At 44.5% G+C, this 26462-nt stretch overlaps 1 protein-coding gene across 2 annotated transcripts; it reads right to left on the bottom strand.

The window, feature by feature from the left end:
- Positions 1–98: 98 nt before the first annotated feature.
- On the bottom strand, positions 99–26462 carry GNB5 (G protein subunit beta 5). Of its 2 annotated transcripts, none has more exons than XM_051797012.1 (12): positions 26322–26462; positions 21519–21630; positions 17370–17506; positions 15979–16020; positions 15121–15197; positions 13485–13617; positions 9596–9739; positions 6386–6477; positions 6216–6264; positions 3611–3707; positions 2429–2595; positions 99–2190 (listed from the first exon to the last, which is right to left on the bottom strand). In XM_051797012.1, the coding sequence occupies exons 1-12, from the start codon at positions 26445–26447 to the stop codon at positions 2179–2181; spliced, it is 1188 nt and encodes a 395-aa protein (XP_051652972.1). In that variant the 5' UTR covers positions 26448–26462; the 3' UTR covers positions 99–2178. The 2 variants fall into 2 exon arrangements, with proteins under 2 accessions (XP_051652972.1, XP_051652973.1); XM_051797013.1 differs by lacking the exon at positions 26322–26462 and adding an exon at positions 21919–21933.

Below are 26462 nucleotides of genomic sequence, written 5' to 3'. Positions count from 1 at the left end.
TATGGTACAAAATTGAATGTCAAAAAAAGCAAAAAAACCAACAAAACATAGCTACCACTGCAAGTACCTAACAGCTGGGAAAAACTACTTCATACACGTTCTCAATATGTAAAATACAATTTATTGTATTTAGGCTGTTCATAAGTATCAACACAACGTAGTATGTTTGAAACAAACATCTCGCCAATAAATACTATCTAAACATTAATATTAATCTTTTGATCAAATGTGTACAGTGTTTTGACTCAATATTGCACAGTGAGCTCTATATGACATTTCCATAGTGCATTCAGTTTGTTGCAGGGATAGTTTGCCACAAATATTGCAAAGCATCAGAGTTGACTTTTCCAAGTGAAAACAGCTGAACTATTCCATTAGGGATGGAAGGCTGAGATAAATGTCAGTGTCCTAGGTTAACTGGTTATGGATTCACAGAACCTAATGTTTTCATAAATGAGGAGACTTTTGTTTCTTATATGATTTTTTTCTAAAAAAAAATCCACTTTCAAATAGAATGAGGATATTATCATCAAACTTATAACTCCAGTGATCAGTGAGCTTCTTTTCTCTTGTTTCAATCTAAATATGAATCATATATTTGATATTTTCAGAGCTGGATCTCACCACTTGCATTTCAAAGGCCAGACTGTGCAAGCCCCCAGCATTATTCCAGCCCCTTGCTCCCTGTATGCCTCTGCTCAAGTTAGACTCAGTACCTGTTGGTATGAGCAGAGCTGACACACTATAGTCTCAATAGTTTTCAATGTATAAGTGCAGATATAATCTCACAATGGTTCTATAATTAATTCTCATATTTACCTGATTAAATCTTGATTCTACAGCATCAGCTCTGCAGGGGGTGGTGCTGCCAGTTTGTGTGGCATTCCCATGCTCACACAGAGGGTTGGGTGCTGCCAGCAATGTGGCCAGCTGTCCTGCTTCCCTGAAACCCAGAGGTTCCTGGATCAGATGGGCTCATGTGCTCTGGTCAGCACGGTATAAAACATTGGCAGGACTGTGGCTCACAGCAGGTTTTCAACAACTCACTGTTGTTGATTCTCAAGTCCAAAACTATATCCGTGGCAGTGGGAGATGACTGTTAAAATTAAGAACTGTATGATTTGTTTTTTAAGGTTTGACCCACATTTGCACGAACTTACACTGCTCTGACATTGCAGAAGGACCTTAAAATGGGATATACTGCCTTAATATACATTTAAGCTACATTGCCCTGCCAAAGTGGTATGAACTGCTCAAAATGCAAATAAGAATCATGATCATAGAACGACTATGACTGACTCGGAAAAGATTTGACCATCGGTATAACGGTGCTTAATGCTTAGCATGTAGCATCCCTTAGTGCTTAGCATGTAGTATTTTTTTAATTAAAAGAAAATTCACTCACCAAGTGATACAATTAAAAATTTCTAAGAAACTACTGGTTAAGTATTACCTCATGATTACGTAAATCATGTTTATATCCCTCCTCTTTGCCGTTTATCAGTTTGTATATATTTAGATTCTTTATATTCAGGTAACAGAGATGAAATACTTATTTCTATCTAAAAAGATAGTAGAAAAAAAAGGGATTGAAAGAATTTCTTTTCTGTACAAAAAAATACATTTTTATGACAGCAGCCAGTACCTTCACAGTAGGTCCTTTGCTCCTCTATACCAGCAAGGTTCAGTCATCCATAACACCATCATAAAGTATCAGAATTGTTTTTCTTTCCACTTTTCAACACTAAAATTCAATATGCTACTACGGAATGTTTCCAAAGCCTTATGCTACATCCTGATAAAATCAGGACTTTTTTTTTTTTTTTTTTACTTTAAAAAGAAACTCAGTTCATGCAAATAAATACACAATGTGCACTGAAATAGTCAATTCTATGATACAGGAGACTTCACAGAAAAGTCCCTTTATAATTAACTAAACTAGTTCTAATAAAAGAATATTGTTTCAAAACAGAATTTAAACCATTTCGTTCTACTACAAGTTGATGTTTGCTAAGTGCTCAAGCAGACTATATTTTCTACCTAGTTGTTTTAATCTGTTGGTTCAGTGTCACTCTTTTGTAATGTAGTGAATATTTGATTTTGAGGAACGGCTTCTTTATGCAGTTTTTGTAGTCCAGGGTTTCAGTCTTCATTTGATTCTGCAAGCAGGATCTCAGGTTAAGCCCAGATCTGTAGAAAGTTGAACAATCGTTTGTGACAATGACTCTTCTATCAAACTTAACAGTTCTGCTAGCACTTTGTGGGGATTTTTACTAGACTTTCCAGTTCATGCTTTACACCGTGTTTTTATACCCTCGTTAGGTCCTCTAGAGTTAGTTATCCTGTAACAGCCCTTCCCCCTCACCCCCTTCTATTAACCCATCAAAGAAACAAAGAAGCACTCAAAGTGGGTGCTCCCAGCACTTACTCGGAGCGTGTGATCCCAGGAGCCTGAGCAGAACGCCGTCCCGTCGGGAGACACCCGCAAGGTGCTGACGCGATTTTCATGTCCGAACAGGATGGATACGCGGGACCCTTTCAGCACATCCCAGACATTTATGGTGTAATCATTATAGCCTGCAAACAGCAGGCGACCTACAGAGCGAATGAGATTTTACACAGTGAGGTCTTAACGTGCCTTGACTGCAGCAAGAGCCTTCTGCAAGACATTCATCCCCCCGTGAGACACAACGCCGCTTTCCCGTGCCGCCCTCGGACCACTGCTCCCCCCAGACTAGCTGTGCTCCTGTGGGACAGCCCTGCCCCGCCGCTGAGCTGTCCATACTAAATGCTGAAACAATTAAAATTAATGGGTTACAAACACAGCACATTTTACTTAAATCACACAGAATGTGTTCGGTCATTACAGATGGGAGATGACTCTTAATCGTGACAGACTGAAGAGCACTTCGACAGCTATTGCAGGGTCATAATACTTTGCTCAGTCTTTGCACAAGAAGTTAAACATAAGTGGTCGAATGATTAGTAGGCAATCTGGTAAGTGATTCATTGCTAACGGGACGAGCTGGGGTGCTTGTGACCGGGACAGAGGCATTTGCCTCAGTCTCAGAAGGAGGGCAGTTCACTCATCCCCCACCCAGGGTTATTGGGGAGCTCTGCATTTGTGCTGGGGCAGCAGAGAGAAGACCCGAGCTCATGGCTCAGGATCTGTAGTGAAAAGTGGTAATGTCTCTTTCTTCATGCCCCTCTAACATATTTTTACTATTAATCATTTACTCTCCTTTTAAAAACTATTTATGTAAGCACGCTTAATAGTTTAGTTGCATTTCATGTTTCCTTTGAAATGTTTTTCATCATTATTGTGAAATTCTAGCCCAGCTGTAGTTAATGGTAAAATATTTCCTGCCTTCAGTAGGGCCAGGAAAATACTTTTCATCACTACAACGAAGCAGTAGCCAGCTAGGTTATTTAAAGAGTAATTATTTTTACAGAGGAAAAAAAAAAAGCTTCCATGCATTAAATGTTTCTTTTGGCACTTATTACTTTTGGTAACTTTTAATAACAAATGCTTTATCAAATTAAACTGAAAAATTTTTCAGTTCCCCTCAAAATCTCAACACTAAGATAACCTCCAAAGTTCAAGTCTCACCACTGAGAGAGAAGTCCACACTGGATGCTCCAAAAATGATGCTCTCTTTGGAATAAATTGCTACTTCTCTGTCTGCACGAAGGTCATATAAACGACACTAGGATTAAAACAAAACCAACAAACATGCCTCAGTAAAGGCTGGAGGCACCGGCTAAAATATTTTGAAAAAATGGGAGTGGGAAGTGCAGCCTAACAGGCATCACAGGAAGTGGCTGCTTGGCTTCTTTCCTTCTGCTATTTCTGCCTGCTGTTACTGGGACTCCTTTAACAGGGATCTAAGCAACACAAGGCTGTTTTGTATAAACTCTGTGAAGAATTTGCTTTTTCAAACCACTTCTCTAAGCCTCCTGCCTGTCCTGCTCTAAAGAGATGTGTGGTGGGCTTTGGACCATGGCTGCCCACTGAAAGTCCCCACACCCTCTTGCTTCCTCTCTGTGGTTTCCTACATATTAGGGCATCCTGCTACTGGGGAGGTGCATGGGGACACAGTCTCTGAGTCTGGGAGACAGAGGATCAAATCTCTAATCATTGTTGAGAACGGACCACGAACTAATGAGGCTATAAACACACAGTGTAAAACATGAACAGGAAAGTCAAAGAAAAAGATGGTAGCCCTTGCTCTGATAGCAGTCTCTGCCCTTCTATGAGGCCTCTTTGTCTGAAAAACCTACAGGAAAGTAACTGAAGTGAAATAATGCATTTTTGTACAGATCTTTGGTTTTTATTTCTCACGGAAAATCCCAAATCACCTCTAACAAGCTATACTTCCTGTTTTTATCATTTGCCAGCAAACTTTGACTTGTTTAACATGGAAATCATGCATCAGACTTCACTGCCATGCAGAAAGGCAGTCTGTTAGCCCTGAAATCAAAACACACTTTTGAAACTATTTCAATTGAAACTCCTCCTCAATAAGTTAAGCTTAAGCAAATACTGGTCAGATGGCTTTGTTACTACTAAGAGTTTACTATTGAAAAATGGCTGGTATTCAAGCCTGCACATAAAGAAGAGGCTTTTTGATTTCAGAGCAGTGGGGAGCTGCCAGGTGTGTGAAGTCCAGCTCACCCAATGCTACAAGCTGATGAATAATTTCATCAGACTGTCCTGATGGGGAGTTGGGGTCACTGCAGGTGACAGCACTGTCATGTGAGCACACCTTTATGGTTTACCTCCAGACAGCCAGGATTATCTGTTACTCAAAATCCCCAAGTATATAAATCAGGCAAGGATACCAGTCTGTAACACTGAAAACACCAACCTCTTAATTTAAAGAATGAGGTATAAGGAAACTGCCAAAACCTCTGTCAGAAGTACAGAGGTGGAATTTCCCATTCTCCTGCTTAAGGCAGGGGTGTCAAGAATAGTTAAGAAAGAAAAACCCCATCAAATAAACTAGTAAGAGCCTGTGATACTGGGCATAAGAGCTTGTGATACTGGGCATAAAAAGAAAGTGCTCTCATCAGAATTTAATGATGGACAATTTCTCCCTATCACACTCTCAGCATCTCAAGAGCTCACAGTACCACATCCAAGTGTGCAGAGAGCTGGGCTCACCACAGATATTAATTTACAATTGCAGTTTTTAAGACCTAAAAGCAGGGTACACTCTCTCCAGAAGAGCCCTGGAAGGTCTCCACATCCAATGAAGATAAAAGGAATGCTTCTATTGAGTTTAGCTAGTATTGGAGCAGACTCAAAACATGCTCTGAGGGCAGAGTACTTTAGATAAAGTCTTCACCCTCACCCAACTCAGTGTGATGTTTGAATAAACAGAAGAAATAAGGTGCCAAGTGCTTCCCAAACATCTGCTCTCAAGTTACACTTAACTGCCAGCTCAGTCCCTGCAGGGTTGTGGTGGGGGCAAAGCCTGGTCTCCCATGGGGACCCATCAGCTGCAGGGAGAGCCACCAGCCATATGCCTCACTCAGGGTGGAGGGCACCAGGTAAATGTCATTTTGCTTACATTGTGCTGACCCAATTTACCTGTCAATATATTCTGTGCCCCTCCTAGCAGATTGCTCATAGATAACTAGGGTCCATTAAGAACTACTGTGTGATCCAGAATGACCTGGATGCAGTGACTCACTGCAGTGAAGAGTGTTGGCAGTGAGTCAGACCGACAGGGAGGAGATGAACGTGATCAAGGCCAGCCTGGGGCTGCAGAGCCAGCTGCCCACATCTGCCCTGCTCTGTGCTGAGCCCACAGCCCCTCTGCTTGCTGGGACAAGCTGCTTCTCCTGACACAAGCTTCAGCATTTCAGCTGGTTCCTCCCATGCTGTGACCAACAGTTACACAAAGTCAAATATCTTCCGGTAAGACAACTATTTTTGGTCATGAAACTTCAAACATAGAAAATCTGAAATGAATATTTGGACAGTACCTCATGTAGACAACTTTGCAGAAGTGACCTACAGTGTTACTAGATTTTCCCTATAGCAATACATAGTATTTAATATCTTATAGGAATTATTATTTCTGCAACTATAGTGTCACAGGCCCAGTTTAGTCACTAAAAGTCCTCTGTGGTTGTGACCTAATCTTCTAGGAGAATCTGACTTGGGAAGTAACAGAATTTCCCTAAATTAGGTTGCTGAATTAACATACCGTGGCATCGTCTGAACCAGAGGCAAAGGCATCTCCACTTGGATAATATCTGTGCACAAGTAAAAGAAGACCAGAACACATTACATTACTTGGATGAGGTCAGACTTCAAAAATAGAACCAGAACATTGCTCAACATTGCAAATGTGTCCTCTCCCAGAAACAAACTGACCTGACACTGTTGATATCTGAATCGTGGGTTTCAAATGACTGGATGCACTGACCAGACCGCATGTCCCAAACCATGGCTTTCTTGTCACATCCCTAATAAGACATAAAAAAGACAGCAAAAATCACCACAGTAGAGCAAATGGTGATATTCACCCCTCATGTACCTGACATTAAAAGCCCAGTTACTTTTAAAGGCTCTGAACATCACAGCTCTGAGGGGATTTAACCAGCAAAGCAGCCCCAGAGCTGCCTGCACTGGTACCCCCAGCTGGTGCAGTTGCAGGTAGAAGAAGAGGACATCATGAAGGCTGAAGCCTCAGGACAGTGGGGTGCAGGTAGCACTGGATTGTCTGCACAGGCAGCCCCACACTGACCAGCACTCACAGCCCTGCTTTGTTTATGCTGCTGCCCTGCCTGTGTCTGCAGCCCCCCACCATGCCACAGAGCTGCGTAACTCACTCTTTTCCTTACCACATAACATGCCCAATACAAAAGGTTAATACCCAGCATTCGAAGTTTTATAACTAATTCTTTTCACACACTGAAACAGAAAATTAAATAGGTGCATCCGGAGGGGCTCTTGTCCAGCCTCCTACCAGAGTTAACCCCTGTCAGGGCTCTGCACCCTCAGGCTTGATGGTGTGGCTGGGAGAGAAAAGCAGCATAGCAGCACTTCATCTCACCTTCAAGCTATAATCTGCCCTTCCAAACTGTGCTTTGAAAAGATCATTTAACACTCAGTGCTCAGCACCCCGAATGCTTTGGGCAAGGGCCTCGCCCATCTTGTCTGCAATGTCCTTGGGGCAGGAACCATCTCATACCTGTAGGCTCATGCTCTCAGCAGCAGTGTCTCACTGCTGCCACAGTCACAGTGACAGGAAGAAGAACACGGTCTTTTCTTTTAAGAGTGACAGAAGATTTCAATAAATCTGCCCCTTCTGAGGGGCAGGCAGTGGGCAAGGCTCACCTCTGGGGGCTCGGCCCCTCAGGGGCTGTGTGGGAAGCACAGGGCAGACCAGGTGGCTGCTGCTTGTGCTGAGCCAGAGTGCCCTGCCCAGCAGACCATGTTGTTTATTTTAATCAAATATGATTGCTAATTAAACTAAACAGTCTCTTTACAATTCATATATTTCTCTCTTTTTTTTTTTTAATTCAAATTCCGTTGTCAAAATGAAACCCCAATGTTTTTACTAATGATGTCATGATTTATGTTCCTTTCCACCGAATTGTGGTTTGGTTTAGTTTCGGGGAAACCGAACAGGATAGAGAATATTTTGGACTCAGCATATTTCCCTCTCAAGCCCCATCACAGTCCAAGCCCAGCCTTTCATATCACTTCCATGTGCACTGTTCTTACTGACCTCTCTGGGAGGTTGGGGACAAGACCAATCTGACAAGCTGGTTCTTTGACTCCTAAGGTTTTGAAGGAGAAACCAGCAACCACCTGCGGAGAGATGGGCCCCCCCGAGTGATATCCAACTCAGCCCAAGGAGCAGAGCTCAGAGGGCACGGAGCACAACAGCCTGGGACACAGTCCTGAGCTCACCCAGGAGAGTTGGAATTTTGAGTTAAGTTGTTAAATGTAACATCACCCAGCCTCTATGCTGATGGACTGACATTGCTTATTCCAGCTCAGGGTTACTGTGTTGAAGAGGCACAGCATACAGGGAGTCTCTCCATGCTGCCATACCTTCAGGTTGCACTGTTCTGCCTATACCTGCATTGACACGATGTAAGACAGATCTGAAGTAGTGTTTTGCATCTGATGAATTGAGTGCCTGTAAGCACAGACATACCCAAGCTGCAGTATCAACACCAGTATGACATATTCTCTTAGCAGTACCATAGCTGCTTGTGATTCTTTGCCCTATAATAAGCTGAGCTGTTCCCAGGGAGAATGAATCTATCCTTTCTGGGAAGCAAACTCGGTGACAGGAAAACCCGAGAGAAGTAATGCACTTGGATGGAATTAGCTTTCAGTCACGCTTCAGAGCAGCTGTGCTAGCAGCAGGCAAACTGGGCCAGTGTGCTGGACCCTGCTCCTGATGGGCCAGCCAAATCTGATAAAACAGCCATAACAGAAGAGATCCAGGTTTACTGTGCAGGGATGGGACCATGACTCCAAGCACCCCTAATCCATGTTTGGCACACTCTGGCACAAGGGCCATTTCCATCATCAAGCACAGGATCGGCCCTGGGCCAGTGCTTGTGGGGCTCAGAAACCAGGTACCTTCAGCAAAGTTACTGGTAGCAACCTGCCTCCAGCAAGAGAGGTCATCTCTCAGCTGCTGCCAGCTCTCACCTGCACACTCAGTCTCTAATGTGGGAAAGACCAGGATCACCTTGAAAAGGAGCAGAGCCTCATTTCGCTCACCTTTATGACTTGCCTGCCTCACTGCCAGGCTGTGTGCCAATGGCTCAGCTGCCTGGGAACAGTGATCCCTCAGCAGCACGACAAGACTTGGAAGATGCCCTGGGTACTTTCCCAGACCAGTCCAGTCCTGCAGTCCCAGTGAGGCTTGTGTGTTCCTCTGGGCCAGGACAGGGAGCGGGCAGTTTTTGACTGATAAAGGGGCTTTAAATGCCTCTTGTACCGCTGGAAGGCACAGAGGACTCAGCAACAGCTGAAGATGTGGCCACACCTCATGTCCCTGCTCCAACATGCACGAAGGTTTAGCCAGTGTCCAAGCTACCCCATGACTTCTGGGGAGTGGTTGAGGGACACAGTGACATGCACGTCATTTGCAGCCCCACTTTGATGCCCTGAGCATGACCTGATGCCTCTCACACCCCATCTCACTCCAGAGAGCTGGGCACAAGAAAGGAGCAATGTGTGGGAAGTCCTCTGCTGTTCCAGGCTCCAATCCACAGGGATTCACACCTCCTCTGTGGCAGGAGCCCACTGCTCTAACCCTGAGCCTTTCCCTTCCCTGGAGAGGCGTTGTTTTGATCTTGAGCTGGATTGCTTTGGTGTGGGGTGGAACTTGCTAAGTAAGCAGAACTGCAGTCAGACTGGCTGGGTGGGTTTGACCCCACTGTCAGGGGTTTAATTCGCTCCAGCTTGTAAAATGTGCTTGCAATGAGTGGATTGCACTGGGGCATCCAACATATACTCCAGCACTCACTCAGTAAGATCAGAAGCCTCCTGCTTTGCTGCCTTTTCATTTCCATATTCCTTAATTTTATATTATGAAAAGAAGCTCCTGCTTACCCCAGAGACAAATGTATTTCCTGTTTCAGAAGGGGCCAGGTCCAGGCACAGGACATCAGCTCCATGACCATGGAAACTCTGTAGAAGCTGCCCACTCTCAACATCCCATAGAGCACAAGTTCCATCTCCACTTGCTGTCAGGATCTATAGGATGTGAGAAGAATCACAATACAAAAATCAACAGTTACAAAGAAACAACTGACATCCCACACATACACCAAAGGACAGCTTTGAGTTAATGAAATATCAAAGCCATAAATCCACTGTGAACCTAAGTACTTTTCATGGCTTTTAGTTTTAAGGAAAGAAGTTAAGAGTGGAAAGGAGAGCTGTATTGACACCACTATACCTACATAATGTTTCTACAATGGCCCCTTTTGTGCAGTGGGGTTTGCATAACTGATGGCACTAAGGACATGCTGGCATTTCTTTATTCTCCAAAAAGAAGGTAGAACCATACTGGTATTCCTGTCTGCCCCTGTATTTAACCCTATCCATATACAGGCTGCTGGAATTCAACCTAGGCAAAGGGAAGAATTGTTGGAGCTAAGTTTACCTGTTTAACTCTCTAATTTATTGGTTTTTTCTGCTTGAAATAGTCAGGTTAAACCCAATTAATTTGGCTTAAGACATGGATTTTCTGAAAGGGCTGTAAGCCTGTCTAGACAGTTGTTTGATAAGTCCATCAGCTCTCACTTGTCCAAAACCATTTGTGTGTGAAAGGGCTTGAACAGACACTGACCGAACACAGCCCACAGCTTCCCATCTGCTACAGCACTTGTAGAAAGCGCATGTGATCAGAGCTTGTTATTGTGACTAAATCCTGATGATGCTCAATTGTTCAAAATTTCCCCTTGGCACCCGAAGCTGTTATGCAATCACAAATTTCATAGGTTGACAGGGTTCCTGTGCACTGGCGAGGAAGGAGGCAAGGGTGAATGAAGGAGGGCTCTCGGTTTTGTACACAGGTTTTTCTCATGGTTGGTGAGGAAATTCAAGGGATCCCAGCGGGCAGTCAGAAGTTAAAAACAAAATACTCTTCAAAAGAAAATGATCATGCAGTCACGAACCCATTCACAGAGTTGCATAAAGGTTAAACACTAAACATGTTTGACAGATGCTCCAAAAACTCTTCCCGTAAACAGAGGTCTGCAAAGCTGCAGAACAGACTGTTCTGAATCCTGCAGTAGAGAGACGCTAATGCTCTCAGATGATGATAGCAGAAGAAAGTCCTGACTTGTCTTTCTGGCCAGCTTTTGAGCCTGGATCAATGAACTTCTCTATTCTGAGAAATATTTGTACTTGGCTGACGAATGAAGCCTTTCAGCTCTGAGGATTTGCTCTTGCAATACTGTGTAAGAAAGACACGAGGGGAATAGGAGTAGCTAAAGGTGTAAGGGAAGGGTCTGTTGGCAACCCAGAGCTTCAGCTAATACTTAAAGAAAAAGGTTATGGACTCAACTTCAGGGTATTGCTATTGAAAACCAAACCAACTCCAAAAATCTAAAACCAGAAGGGAATTAACAATCTTTGCTGTTGGACTCTGGCTTGCTGCACTAGGGGCTCCTACAGCGCTGGATGGGGATCCTGCCTTGCCTGGCAGCAAGAGGCAGCACTTGCACAGGGCAAGGGACAGCAGGGACACAGTCCCTGCTCACTGGGAGCACAGGCACCGGGGTTGGGAACAGCGTTGAGGGGAGAGGGGCCATCTTCACCTCCTCCACCACCACAGGCGTCATCCTGCTTCTCAGCCCTGCCACACTGGAGCATGGCTGCCTGCCCTATGCAAAACACTTGAGATCCCAATTAACTGTTGCTATTAATACACATGGAGCATTGTCACGTGGGGAGCATTATCACACTGCAGAGCTGCAGATACCTAATTTAGGAAGCGAGGCTCCCTGGCTCTGCTCACTGAGGTGGGGGAGGCTCTCTCAAGCAAGACTGATTTGGAGCACTGAGAACAAGGTGCATGGGTGACCCAGCTCTGCACTTCTGCACTTGTCTTGGCCCAGGTGGGAACGTGATCAGGAGTAAGGGTGGGACCCCTTCTTTCAGCACCCCCACAGCCTGAGAGTGGCTTTAATCAACGATGAACCACCCCTAAATCTCCTCTCTTTCCCTTGCACTGCCAGATGCCCGTGGGCACATCAACCCCTAAACTCCAACCCAGCCTTTCATTCCTTTGAGGGAAAACAGAGCTGTAGTTTAAGAAAGCAGTCAAGGCAGAGCAGCAGCCCTGACAGCACCTAGCAGTGGGAGCTGGGGGGGCACTGGGCTGGGGGACACCTCCATCTCATGCTAGAGCTGCTCCAGGACAGGGACTGCATTCCCCTGGTGATGAGAACTGCTCTGCACATAGCTGGGAAAGCTCCTGCACCATGTGCTTGTTGCACTGTGCACCTTCAGAGCTCCTGAATAGTGGTAATTCTGAGGCCTTTGTGTAAGTGGAAAAAGATAAGAAATCTGGTATTATCTAGGATCTTCTACATAACAGTGTCCTAATAGAAGCTTGGCCAACCCAATTGCTTGCATTTGTTTCAATGATAGCAATCATAAGAAAATTTCTTTTTAAAGACTTCGGAAAAATCTCTGAATCACTAAATATAAAACACCTTAATCCACTGTGTATTATCTAACAATAGCTGTACATTACCTTCAATATCAATGCAGTTTGCTGTATTTAATATGAAGAAAAAATACCTAACCTTTCTTTTCTACTATGAAAAAATATTGTATCATAGGATTTAAGCACAATGCATTTAGGTATGGAGAAGAAAAGAGGAAACCGGTTTTATGTCTCATGAAAAACATTCCACTTAATTTAGACTGCTCTAATTCAGCGGGGTTCCTACACAGTCAGGTCAGGGCTAAGCAAGTCTGAGCACTGGGTACCTCCACCACTTGTTTCCATGGCAATGGACTTAAATTAGCACCTCAGAGTCATTACAGAAACCAGAGAGTGACAAACAACAACATACAACATACTCTCGGGCTTCACATGTCCTGAAATAGAAGCAATGAGAGCTGATATTTCCTTCAGAAGAGCTCCAAATATCTGGAAGAAGGGAACACGATAATCCCTTTCCAGCAGCTCTGTTGACACCGAAAGCAATGAAAATGCTCCATTCTGCTGCAGAGCTGCACTGAGCAGAGCTCTAATTAAATTCAGAAATCAGAGAGGACAAGGGGATTATCCTGGCTCCTTTCATCATCTTCCGTGTTCCTGCAGAATGAGATCTTTGCGATATTCACTACAGAGTGGCCTGGTCTCAGAAGATCTGCATTTAGTTCCTGGCTCTGCCATTGCCTCCCACTGTGGGCCTCTGTGCTCCACCCCACCGGCTGCAAGATGGGGACAGCATCACTCCTTTCCCTCGAGGGAACACACCACTGCACGTACAGACAACAGGGATGCCCCTGTGGGGCCAAATGTATCACTTGGTACAAATAAAAAATATTAAGAATGAAAGCAAAAGCAAAGTTGTCCGGATGTTCAGGACAAAGGAGGCAAACAACACAGTCTCTATCAGCTGGCATAGTATGTACCCAACCTAGTCCTAAGCAAACAGTGTTTTTAACTATTTGCAATAGTCTGAGCCCCTGAAAGCACAAACTGGCACAGATCAGGTGAGCAGAGAACACACAGGTACCAGCGAGCTCCCTCTGCAGAAGCAACAGGCCTTTGCAGGGTGCAGCCTGGCCACGGGCTGTGAGGAGCATCTCCTTACAGCAGCTTTTGCAGTACCTTCACTGCCCCCGAGAGGGTCTTCCAGCAGCCCCTGCATGGAGCAGGATATGGTTCTGGGAGCAAGGAACATCATGTGCACCGTGTACGAGTGCAGCTCATGTTAGGTGGCGGTGAGCAGCGGGAAGGGAATGCATTTACCTGCATGTCTGAGTTAGTGAAGCTGCAGGCAGACAAGTAGTTTGTGTGCATTGCAACCGATTTCTTCTTTGCAGCCATATTTTCATTTTTTTCAAATGTCAGAGGGTACACAGAACACTTGTTGTCCAGGCCACTGAAGAGAGTAATAATAGCAATAACAGAGAGAGGAGAACTGGTTAAAACTGCAACGACAAAAGGCGAGTGGTGATAAGAAGGAAACCACCTGTCAGTGCTGCGCTGCCAAACCCTTACAAGTACCGACTTCCCTGTATTGTGCTGTGTGGGATCTCCCTGTGCAGGGAAGCCCCAGCTGCCTCACCAGGCTGGCTGCTTTACAGAACTTGAACAGCTGCGCCTCAGTATTTTTTACCCTTACCGAGTTTATAAATGCCACTGAATGAAACCTCACGAAAGCATAAACTTGGAGGTGACAGCAGTCACCTCAGGGTTAATGCTTCACATACAGCCAAACTGCCATTTTTCTGCTGACATATGTCATTGCAAAGATCAGTATTTAAGCATAATTATTGATTCATCTTAATAAATTTGACCTAACTACAGAAGAGAAGGTACAGCAAGTGGAGAGTGTGAAGACAGACCTTTTAGAAGAGTTTGGAAAAAAGGCAACAGAAGCACTGATGTCTGTAGCTGGTGTGTCCCTCCTGGACAGTTCTACCAGTTAAGCTGTGTCAGATATAGGACTCATTTCTAAAGGCTCTGATCCTTTCCTCGAGCCGTGGTAGATCAGCCCTGCCCTGGTCCCTGGGATCCTGGCACACCAGCACTTGCTGGTTTTGTGCCTTACATTACATGTATAGCACTTAACTGACAGCACAACAGAAATATAGAATTAGGTAGTGCAATAAATGCATATGTGTATTCCCTCTCTTCCTTACATATGCGAATACAGAGTTTTCTTGCCATTCTTTGAGTTTTAGTCAAAAACCCAGTTTCCAGACTTGATTATGGAGTCTGCCTGTCTGTCTCAGTCTGCTGCTTTCTAGATTTTCAGGCCACACAGTGAAGTCTCCCTTTGTTCCCTTCTCTTGCCCCAAGCTTGCTTTGTCTGTCTGATCCACCCAGTCACTTTTAAAAAGATGCTTTGCCAACATTTCATGTCTTTGTTTTTTCCCCTGCATGAACTCAGTGTTGTCAAACTTGAGCCTTCCAAGAAAAACTTGTAGAAGATTATCAAGGATGGGGTTTCTTCTCCCCACCCCATCTTAGCAAGATCTATTCACATACTGGTAATTGTTAGTGATGAACCTCTACCTCATAGAAGAATGAGTGCAAAGTAAGAACAGGATTAAAACCTCTTTCCCTTAGAATATATATCCGACATGGACAACCACATTGGAACAGGGAAGTAACATGCATGCAGAATTCCTAACCCATGATATAAATGCTGAAAGAGGATTATTTTCCATGCTTACACAACAAATGTTATTGCACTGAAGTCAGTGGAGATAATGTGTACAAGCCATTATAGGAATAGAATTAGAGACACTGAGTGTAGTCCTTCCACCCACAATCGCTGCACGCAAACTCCTATCTGTCAGCTTCTGAAGGCACCAGGACAGCACAAAAAAAAAATCAAACTTCTCTGTGTAAGCAGCTGTGGAAACTGGGAACTTACCCACAAGCAATGGCACATCCAGATGGGGCATATGCACATGCCATCACCCAGGTACAGGGCATCGTCACCGCGTGTTCCTGAAACACAGCATCTCTTTAGACTGTGATGTCACTGTTTCTCTAATCATTGCAAGGAAAACAGCATAGAGTAATAAGTTCAGTATTTCTGTAAGACATTTTTAGGGTCAGTGAAAAGTAGAGGTGTTTCCCCCAGCCATAACTCACACGTCAGGCTGAGACAACCCTTACTGCAGAGCTCAGCAGAGTAGCAGGAGGATGGCTAGTCCTTCTCTGACACTTTCCACCTTATTCATGAGCACCAAACTGATCACAGAGCATGCTTTATTTGGGTTATTCAGGGCTGTAAAAAGTCCCCATTGCTGCACATGAAAAAGTGAGTTAAAGGCATGTAGTTTTTTCTCATCTGTGTGGCACACAGTGCCACAAGGCAGCCAGGTAGGGCTTGGAGGAGCAGCAGAACCATTTCACAGTGAATACCACAGCTGAAGGATCCCAGGTGATCACACAGGACATATGGTACAATGGTTACTCAGGAAGGCCCTCTGTTTTGTTGGCTGGGCTTTGCCCAAGCCAGGAGCCCTCCCTTGTCAGCGAAGAGGCTGGATCAGAGTCTCACAATGGGGAGACCATGACAAACCCCAGTGCCCTGATAGGGACTTTGCTCAGAGACAGGTCAAGGCAGCTGACTTGCCCTCAGCTCCTTCTTTTTAGGTGCTGGTGGAGATCTGCATATTATCCCGTCATCCCACTCTCCTGTGACACCTGTGGGCCCTTCATCTCATTCCACCGTCATTTGCCCTGGGCACAGAAATCTGAATTTTGCTGAAGTTTCACTTACCTTGTTGGTAGTGAAGGAATCCCACACGATCACCTTCCCATCCTAAAGGAAAGCACAGAGAGAGAGAAACTGAGGCCTTACAGAGACATGGCTGTAAGCCTGCTTCCCACTTTGGGGAAAGCACTGCTGCTCATTTCTATCCCCCAGTCTGTTATGGCCTGAAATCTTTGTTGCCATCTTAACAACAGCACAATGGTCACAGTGAAGCATCAAGGAGACACTCCTCAACAGTGCCAGTTGTATCTACGACAAGAAAAGCATATCTCCTCCTCACCAAGATGACTCATGTTGGCTTAAAAGACCAATGTTTTTCCTGTTTTCTTCCCTCCCTTTTAGTGGGTTCATGAGAACTCCTTTCACTTGCAGCACATATCCATTGATATGATCTGCTAAATAGCCATCCTAAGAACCCTCTACAGAGAGCAACACAATCACTTTGGGTATGGCAGCTACACCTGTGCCAGCTACTTTGCCTTATGCACATAATATTGTTATCCTCCCTGTAAGCTAAATGTTTATTACTGAGCAACAACTGCTGCTGTACCTGGACTTATATAGTTCTTAAAACAGAGTAAAAATGCATTTCAACCTGCCTGTTCAGGTTGAAATGCATTACACGTTAACATTGTAACTACTTTAAAAAAAGGTGACATTAGTTACTTAAAATTATTCTCTTTGCTGAGATCACCATGAATGGTAAAAACTCATAGTAACTGAAGGTGGCTTGCAATGCAGATTGCCTATTTTTATCCCTCAAGTGAGACCCCTGACAGATTTCATGTAGGTCAATGAACAGCTGTGAGATGCAACAAGCACACTGAGTGCCATACTGGGCTCAGGAAGAACCAGGGGATCTAGAAAGTAATTATCTCATTACCTCCTCCAGCTTAGGAGACTGGTCTTGAGCAGGTGTTAGGACTGTTTCTCAAAATGCCCAACTAAATGCAGTAATTTTGGCAGGATATTTGAGGCTTTCAAGGTCACATCAATCATACAGACTACAGAAGAAATTTCTGTGCACAGAAATCTCTGAAAGAATCAGCATTTCTTCCCTTCCCTTTATTTTCTCTGAACACGTAATCTGAGAAATTTGCTACATATTTCATCTGTAAAGAACGAGGAAATAAAAGTGGCCTTACATGAGTTCTATTTTCTATTATAGTAGGGAATATGGGGAAACTCTGTGTATGACTGGACAAGAACAATTTAGGGTATCAACTACAACAGGGGTAGCAATGATCAGAAGCTTGGATTTAAGCTTTCTGAACAAATACATTGCAAATAAACTTCTTTCAGGGCATCTTGAAAACATTTACACTATTCACAGGTATGATATGCAAAGAGTGGCACACAGCACAGCCCGAAGATTTGTATACTGCCCAACAGCATACCTGGGAAGAGCTCACAATTCTTCTCTTGTCTTTGCACCAGTCCATACAGAGAACTTTATTTCCATGGCCCTTTAGGGTCCTCCTGGTCTTCATCACAAACTGGCCCAGCGCCTCCACACGCTCTGCCACCTGATGGACTGCAAACAGCTGGTGGTTAGAGAGCCCTGCATCAAAGCTCTGCCCTGGCAAATCTCTGTGTTTAGGAGTAATGCCCCTGGAGGAATTAATCCACGAAGTTCGAGTCCATGGTGCAAGGCAATGAACTCTGTTTCAGAGGTGGCAGGTGGTAAAATCAAGGTGGGTGGCATATGAACATATTTACCAGATAAATATAAGGATGAATTCATCCAGGGCTTAAATTCCAGGGATGTAGCAGCTGAAGGCCTTGCAGACCATCACACCTAAGTATAACTGGAAAACAGATTACCCCTTTGCCCCCTCCTACTGGGAAATCCTCAGGCCTGAAAGTGGACAGCCAGCCCCCAGAGCAACACATGCTTCAAAGTACTCAGCAGAAGTGAAGACCACTACTGGGTCTTAGAGGAAAAATCATACAGAAGAAGGGGGTAGGCATCAAATCTCCAGAGTTTTAATGGTAAAACAGTTGTTCTGGGTGTGAGACTCCCAACTGCAGTTGGCTCTCAGCACTGTGTGGTGATGGAGTGTGATACAGGTACTAACTGCCCTTCTGGTGGCCAGGGGAGCCCCCAGGGCCAGGACACAGCTCTGAGTGAGTAGTAAGCTTGGCATTTGCTATAAGAGCACACTACCCAACTTTTCAACAGTATCTATAGACATCACGGACTTCATGGGATGTATCAGCTTTTTCTTTTACAACAGAGAGCTTTCCTGAGTAGCATCCTCTGATGGAGAAATCAGTTCTTTCACACCTCATTTAATAGCAGTAATTTCACCTGATACTCTTATAAAACAAAAAAAATTGCATTTCCATTTGTGCCAATTGACTTTGACATAAAGCTGCACAGACATGCAGCTGACACAACTAAAAGGTGTCTCATGTAACCCTGATGCCTCATGCTGGGGTTATCTGTACATGTCTGGGACAAAGTGTCATCTGAGGAAACCTATTTGCTTTGCTCCAGCATTTTCATCCAGCATGGAGCTGAGGAGGGCCATGATTATCTTGGCACCCTGTAGCAGCTCTTCACACAGAGCATGAGGGAGGGTGAGATTTACTTCAAGTCTCATAGCAGAGTAGGGGTCCTGAGGCAGGAGACTGGCACCAGAAACAAAAATTACTCTATCTAGAGAAGAGCTAATAGGATTCAGCACCTCTCTGTGTTGTGTGTTTGTCCACACTGAAACCTAAGATGGTCCAGCTGCTGTTAGCAATGGGGGCAATGCCTGACTCAAGCCTTTCGAAATTAATGCTGAAGCTCACATGCTTTAATGAGCTCGTGCAGGAAATCTTAAGCTTTTCACTGCCGAGTTGGACACTGAGGTACACATCCCCCATGTCAGGTGATGCTCTGGAGCTCCACTGCCACTTCACCCTTCATCACTTTTCTAGGGCTGCAAGAAAGCTCACGGGCTAGGAAGGGCTGTGACAGTGACAGAGCAGGCATCCTGAACTTCGAGACCATTCCCTGGCACAGGCTCAGGGAAGCAATTTCTGCCTAAGGCAGAGACTGATTTCTAGTGGATTACCTTTCCAAGAGTTGCCTTTCAAAGCCACCAGCCCCACAGGCTGTGCCAGAATAATGTTCTCACCTGAAATCTCAGCTCAACCAGTCTCACAGAGCCCGGGGATGGGTGCTGTCCACCATTCCTGACAACTTGTCCATAGGTCAGAAGCCAATTTCTGAGAAAGTACCATATAAACCCACTGAGGAAAAGATACATTCTCCCTATCATTGCCCATAGAAACCTGCCAAATGATCCAATCAAAAGACATGAAAACACAGGACAGGAGGTTATTATGGCAGCTGGAAAGATGCTTGTGTCCAGAACATATCTGAAAAAACAAATGTGGCACAGACAATGAACAAAGCATTTCCATTATGTCAACGCAGCTGAGACTCTGTGAAATTGTCTGGTTTAGCCTCACTGATTCTCTGAGGACGCTTATCTCCAACCACAGCCATAATAATCCTGTTCCCGCCCAGCACAGGTTCGAGAGTCAGATAATTATTTTTAAGCATTCTTCAATATTGTTCCAAGATAGTTGAAAATGATGCACTCAGACAAGTAGATCAGCTAAAGCCAGTAAGTAGCTTGAGTAGTTTTACAGAGGTCCAGATAAAACTGCCTATTTTTCTTAAAAATATTGTTTGGCCTGAACAGGAGGTGTGGACTTGATGCAGGTACTATTGGGTCTTTGATCTTTTCTGTGCAGGAAGTCAATTAGGTCTAATGATCTGTCTGGCCTTAGAAATTTATAGACTGCACAAACAGAACAAACTTTTCTCTATGCCTAAAATTTCAAGCTATAGCATTGAATCCTTAAAACTGCAAGAGTGCAAATCAAATGTATGTTTGGCATTTCCTTTTTCGGTCCACATTTTTGAGAGCTGATGTTCCAAACCAGTTGAACAAATAAGGGCAATCCTATTTCAGCCAGCTGTTTGTTTTGGGAACCACACAGGGAAAGTCACAATCAAAAAAATGTGAAAGATACAAATTTAGATTAGGAAAAAAAAACAAACCACCCAACCAAGCAAAACCCAGAAAAGATGCTTTATTCTGAAACTTACAAGCTCTGCAGAAATAGTACTTGGGAATATCTGAAGTGTAAAAAAGCTCTGATACAGAATTAATATAAAATATCATGAGGGAGCATTGCTCTACAGCAGCATAACACTTCTGTCTCAGAAATCCTGTCATGGCTATGCAAACACACCTTTCCAATGGAAGTTTACAGATTTCACATATGACAAAGACATGAGTATCTTATGACTATCAATGGTACACAGAGTTATGGTATCACTGCAACCACAGTTAAAACTCTGTGTGAGCAAAAATGGGTTTAAGAATATTCTTAAGAGGTGTGTTAAACAGAGGCCCTGCTAGTTCTGATACAGAAAATATACTATAGAAATATGGTGATTTATGGTAATGTTTCTGTAATGAGGCTATCTCCATTTGTTTAATAATTCCAATTAATAGGACATTCACATAACATATGATTGTCTCATTTGGACAAGAAATGCTCTATTTACTCCAGAAAAAAAAAATAAAATTTAACCCTTCCTCACCTTAAATTTACAAATGTTTGTCAGTCCCTCATTCTTAGAAAACATGAAGAACTAAATCATTGGATACAGGCTCAGATTGCTTTTCAATGTTTAGGACATCAAAACAGATAAAAAAAAGTTTTAATGACCCACTAATATTTCTAATAGAGTAAGGTGTGTGATTTCAGAGGAAAAAAGTAATTTGTATGTTTTTTAAAAAACACACCCCAAAATGCCCAAAAACCATGCAATAGATTCTATCATTGTAATTATAAAAATGAAATTATGAAAACGAAAGGATTATTATCTGTCTGGACAGGTGAATTAATACCTACTTGAGGAGCTCCATAAAGTAAGGTTAGCTTATTTTTCTTGAATTTGGAGGGAGGGTGATAGTGGGAGGGCAGAGTTGAGGTCTGTCCATATAATTTCTGTCACGTTATCCCTGGATCTTGAAGCTGCAGCTGAGAACGGTGAGTTACAGCATTGACAGCTCCAGCACTGACTCACCCCGCACCTCTGAATCAGCACTGCATCCCTGCAAGTTGTTTCCCTGGGGGAAGGGGGGCAGAGGAGCCGGTTTTTGAAATGATGCTCCTTTTTAAGCCCGTCCACACCTTGGGTAAAATCCCGGCCTCATCAAAGCAAATTCCTATCAACTCCCAGGCGGCTGGGGTTAATCTTTGTTCCTGACACCACATCGAGCGGCCGCAGGCACATCCCGGGCTGCACCGAGGGTATTTCGGGGTCCCCGCCCCTCCCGGCCGCCCACCCCGCCGGAGGCAGCGCAGCCCGGGCCGTGCCGCCGCGGTGCTCCGGGGATGCTGCGGGTCCTGCCCGCCCCGGGGGAGCGATGTCCCGGCGCTGGGGCCGCGCTCCCCGCCCGCTCCCGGCCAGGCCCGTCCCGCGGTGCGGCCCCGCGGCGGCCCCCGCGCCCCCGCCCGGCCCCACTCACGCTCCACGTCGTGCAGCTTGGCCCGCTCCTCCTCCAGCTTCCCCTTCAGGCTCTCGGCCTCGCTCTTCAGCGATGCCAAGGTCTCGTTCTCGCGCAGCCCCTCGGTTGCCATCTTTGCGGAGGAAGCAGGGAGAGCGGGGATGAGAGCGGGAGGGAGGAGTTTGCCCGCCCGGCTCTCGGGGATGCTGCCGAGGCTCCTGCTGCCTCAGCAACGGCGCCGGAGCCGGCCCGGGCTCCCCCTCCCCTCCCCGCTGACGTCCAGGCCGGATGGGATGCTGCCCAGCCCCGAGCACGCACACCATGGGGACCAGCATCCCCAGCCCGCTCCAGCATCAGCATCCATCCCACTGGCCTCCCGGCCGACAGCCGCGACCAGCCTCACCTCCTGCCCCGCTCCTACCCTACTGTGCATTCCAAGCCCTTTTCACAGCCTAAAGGCTTAGTTTCCCCAGAAACACACGCCAAAGAGTGTTTCTGCTTTGCATCCAAACTTCTTTGTACAAGTTGCGCACTCTGTGGGGGAAGGAGGCAAAAAAAAAAAAAAGCCATCGGTCACCCCAATGGCATTTTAAAACATGAGACTGCGAAGACAGAACCTGTGCCAGCTTAGATCCATCATTCCCTGATACTGCGATGGGTAGGGGTAGGAGATTCAGCCAGCAGGTCTGTGGCCCAGCTCCTGTTCCAGCAGTACAGATGCAGTGGTAAGAACCCTTCTCTCTACTATGCTTCGCATTCCTCATTTTTAAATTTGGTGTTATCAGGGTTTCTTTCTTTTTTCTTTTTCTTTTTTTCTTTTAACTCCGCTTTGAACAAGCTACTTCTTTCCCCTGCTCTTAGGTAAGCATAGTAGGGTCTGTGGCCTTCCCAGCTCTTGAAATGGACCAGTTTCCAAAATTCCAAAGGGTGAATAAAGAACCCTCCAGTTTGGTGTTGGTGTGAGCCCGGGGGCACAGCTCTGTGGGTTCTGCTTGGGTGCAGAGCAGGAGCTGTGCTGGGCACAGGAGCAGCTGGTGCTTCCAGGGAAAGAGCCATGGCACATAGCCTGGCAGCTCCTTGTTCCCTGGGAGTTCCTTGAAAATGTCCTCTTGCTACAGAATTGTCCTTGATCTACAAGGAGTAACTTCGTGCATATTGACTCCCATTGTCTCCTTTTAGCCAGAAAATAGACAATCCAATGGCTATTGTTCAATCTGGAGATGGGCCAAGATTGGAAAGGGAGATAAGAAAATGACTGTTTGCAGCTGCTGTTTGGACTCTGGGCACATCCTGGATGGAGAAAAGTCGTTTCCCACACTGGGCTTGGAAGTAATGCTGCTGTCCAACAGGGATGCAAGGGCAGAGCTGCTGAGCTCTTCACCATCATTCTGGAGCTGAATTCAGGCCCTGATCTGGTCATGTCCTCAAGGTCTATTTTAGTCAATGGATCTTCAGGCAGAAGCTGGGTTGCTTTGCTGCAGAGTCAAAGGCAGTGGATGTATTTTCAGACTTCTCATTGTCCACAGAAACTGGTGTGACCTAACCCCAGCAGCCTGAAGGCGATGCAGGCAGCCCTGAACTGATGAATCCAGTTGCATTCAGAATCACAAAAGCAAAAGTAGGTGGTGTAAACTATGGAATTCACATAGTGCTCAATAAAGGAACATCCTTCAAAGCCTCCTACAGTAATCAGCACATTGGAAATGCCTTCCAGCACAGACATTGCCAAGGAAATAAAAATTCCATACTTTTAAAGTGATACTAAAAGAACAAAAAAACCATCCCAAATGTCTTTTAGGAAAGTGACAGAAAGCTTCTTGTATTGTGTTATCTTCATGTCTGAAAAATTAAACCTACCTGTATTAAACTCAATAATACAGCTGTGTCCTGGGGCACTAGCAGGGGAAGACTGTGAAGAAGAAACTTTATTTTTGAAGGATTCTAATCTATGACAAATGCCTTACTTCTGACACCTGGTAAGTGTGAAGAGGCCCAGAAGTTAAATCCAACAAAAGCCATAGGAAATTTATTTACCTTGGTAGGAACGCATCAGCTCTCAGGAATTTGGCGTAGATAACACCTATGTGTCAGATACTTGGCACAGTCCTGACAGTGAAAAATTCAGAGTTTCTTGCCTTAACTGATGTGAACAGTCTCACTGCCTTAGGGAATGGGATTAAAAAGTCTACAAAGAACAGCTCAGAATGTGAGAGTCCTTGGGAACCACACGTGTAGGCTGATACATGGCACTAGTCCTGAGATGACAGGGGTAAGCAGATCCATAAGGTGAAAGGGAAGCCTGTACCAAACACAGTGAGCTGTAGAAGTGTGTGATATGTATCATTAGTTTGAATAAAAAGTTAAAAAATAAATATTTAGTTCATCTGACCAACTACTGCTTAACTACCCGTGCTCTTATTAGCTAACCATGCAAAAACCACAGGTTAGAATAAAGCCAGTTGGGACCTTTTAATAAAATGGACCAGGGTTGAAATAATTTAGAGGATAACATAGTGCTGGGTTAATGAGTGCCACTCATGGCAAATACATCAGATTGTAGTGATGAGATGATGGGATGGATGAAGAAAGTTGGTACTGTTCTGATAATAAGGACACTGGGGAAAATGAACGATCTATCAGTGTGTCACAAATTGTTGCCTATCTCAAAAGTTAGGCCTTTAAAATAAGTTTTCATTCTCACTAATTCACCAGCTGATCTCTTTTAAAATTGTAAGCTATTTTACTAATAGTTTTATGGGGAAATTAAACCAGCAAACATTGATTGAGTTTCTACTGATTAGCACCAAACTCCAAGGCAGGCAAAACCATAGAGGGACAAGATTATTTTGTCTAAAACAATTGAAGCAGGATGACCTCAACTCTGAGAATCAGCAGTTTCTAATTCTGTTATCCCTCAGCATATGTTGCTTTTGGGGAAATCACAAAGACTGGCTGATGAAAATGCATCTGTGCATCTGCTGGACTGGAATCAGGAGTTTCATGGGCACATTGGGAAGTTGCAGAAAGATCAGCCAATTAGACACTACAATTGTGCATCCACAAACACTTGCACAAGTGTGGCAAGGATATATTGTGCATTTTGATATAAGCCAAAGCGCTAAAAAATCAATTCAAAAAAGTAAAGAATATAATTTCCCTACCCATGTGTATTTCAGCACTAGTGCAAAGAGCTCTCTGTGTTCTGAATATTTGTTTTTAAATTTTTTGCTAAATATAAAGCAAGCTGAGGCCAGATCTACCAGATCCTACTGCAGTGCTAATAGAAAGCCTAACAGGCTGTTAGGTACTGAGGCAATTCTTCCTGAAGTCTCAGTCTGCTTCTAGCCAGCAGCTGTTCCAGTGGGTAAGAGCCTAACGTCCATAATACAAATAATAAGGAGAAAGTTGCTGGGACTGTAAATAACAAACAGCCTCTTTCCTGTAATTCCAGCATGCATTTATCAGGTCATGCAAAAATTTATTGGATAAATAGCCAAGAAGGCTGTTGGCCAAGAAGGACCTGAACAAAGCAGCAATTTCAAAGTCAGGAGAAGCAAATAAACCGGGAAGGGACTGTCTTTTGTCTTGCAGTCATTACATCTAAATTTCCTCCTAAACAACGTAAGGCATGACAATGTGCTGTGTCAGCCAGTGAATTGTACACATGCACCACCTAGGCCACCAAATCAGTGCTCTCATCTGCTTGTACAACAGTGTTTTGTAAACACAGCTTGCTAAACCTTTTAGCATTCCTGCAGACATCATTTAATCTGACAGTCAAATGCAACAAACAGTTGGACCCCATTCAGTCACAGTAGAGACCAGTTCTGGGGAGGAAACAGTGATGGATGTCTTCTCCAACTGATAATGCACAATGGTTTAGGAAGATGAAATAAAATGCTGCCAAGTTGGACAACAAAATCCTAAAGTTTACAAAAGGAGTTTTCCAGACGAGCTCTTCAATAGCCACGTAGGTTCATGACCTTAGCTTTGTATTTCACCTAAAAAAACCCCACAGTGATCTCTCTAGAACAGTGCTTCCTACCAGGATAGTGGGATATAACCTCACCAGTAATTACTGGAGATTAGAAAGCCTCCAATATCGTTCCTTTTTCAGGCAGTATGTGGCAGGACCTGCTGGTCAGGCCAGCAGGTTTGCTAATCTCCTCCATTACCAAGTTCTGTGGTGATGCATGCCCATGGGACAGAAGACACTCCACTCCTCTATCCAATGAAGATAAGCTTTTTCCCACCTTATTCTAATAGTAGCTACTTCCAGCTCTCACCCAGGTACTGCACACAGCATAGGAGACAATGTGGTTGCAATGTGAAATGTGGGCCATGATGGAATTCTAACAGCACTTCACTGTGTCTTGTTTTTACTGAGACAGATGGGATGAACATCATGTTCCTAGTCACTAGTGAATGAGTTTATTGTAATGATATAGCATTATTTTTTAAAGTTCTGTTAAAGGTAAATGGGAAACACTTAAGAACTTAGGCCAAGCAGAGTTGCACACATGCATCTCAGAGAAGAGCTTAGATGGGCACATAACATTTGCACAGCTGAGGAACGTGGTACCATAAGGGAAAAAGCTTGAATTTTTTATGATTTTTCAATCAAAAATTATAAAACATATCCTTGAGCCCCAGGGCCACCTCTGTTGCAGGGTCATGGAAACACCAGGTGTCTGCAGAGGTGTTTGTTTGGCAGCCTGTGGGCCTAGCAATGCTTATTTGCAGTCCAGAAAAATCCAACCTAACAGACCAACCCCCGTTTTGTGCAGTCTTTCCACACTCTGGCTGATAGAATCAATAACCTACCATTTCCACACATAGCGAGCAGTAGCTGAGTTGTTCTGATTTGATGTAAACAGGCCTGAGGGGCTTCTCTTTGGAGCACTTGTCACAGGGACCAAACACAATTGCTAAAAAGGTCTGGTCACACATCTTTGCAGTTTGTGA

Source organism: Manacus candei, unplaced genomic scaffold (assembly GCF_025592945.1).
Source record: "Manacus candei isolate 608988 ecotype Guabito, Panama unplaced genomic scaffold, ASM2559294v1 h1tg000046l, whole genome shotgun sequence".
NCBI lineage: Eukaryota > Metazoa > Chordata > Aves > Passeriformes > Pipridae > Manacus > Manacus candei.
This window is presented reverse-complemented; position numbering and strand designations above follow the sequence as displayed.

Coding starts and splice junctions, on each gene's coding strand:
- GNB5 (XM_051797012.1), bottom strand. CDS start 26,447: ATGTGTGACCAGACCTTTTTAGCAATTGTGTTTGGTCCCTGTGACAAG. Junction 16,021..17,369: donor GAATTGTGAGCTCTTCCCAG/GTATGCTGTTGG, acceptor GCTTTCCTTTAG/GATGGGAAGGTGATCGTGTG. Junction 2,596..3,610: donor TGTGGACTTCTCTCTCAGTG/GTGAGACTTGAA, acceptor TTCGCTCTGTAG/GTCGCCTGCTGTTTGCAGGC.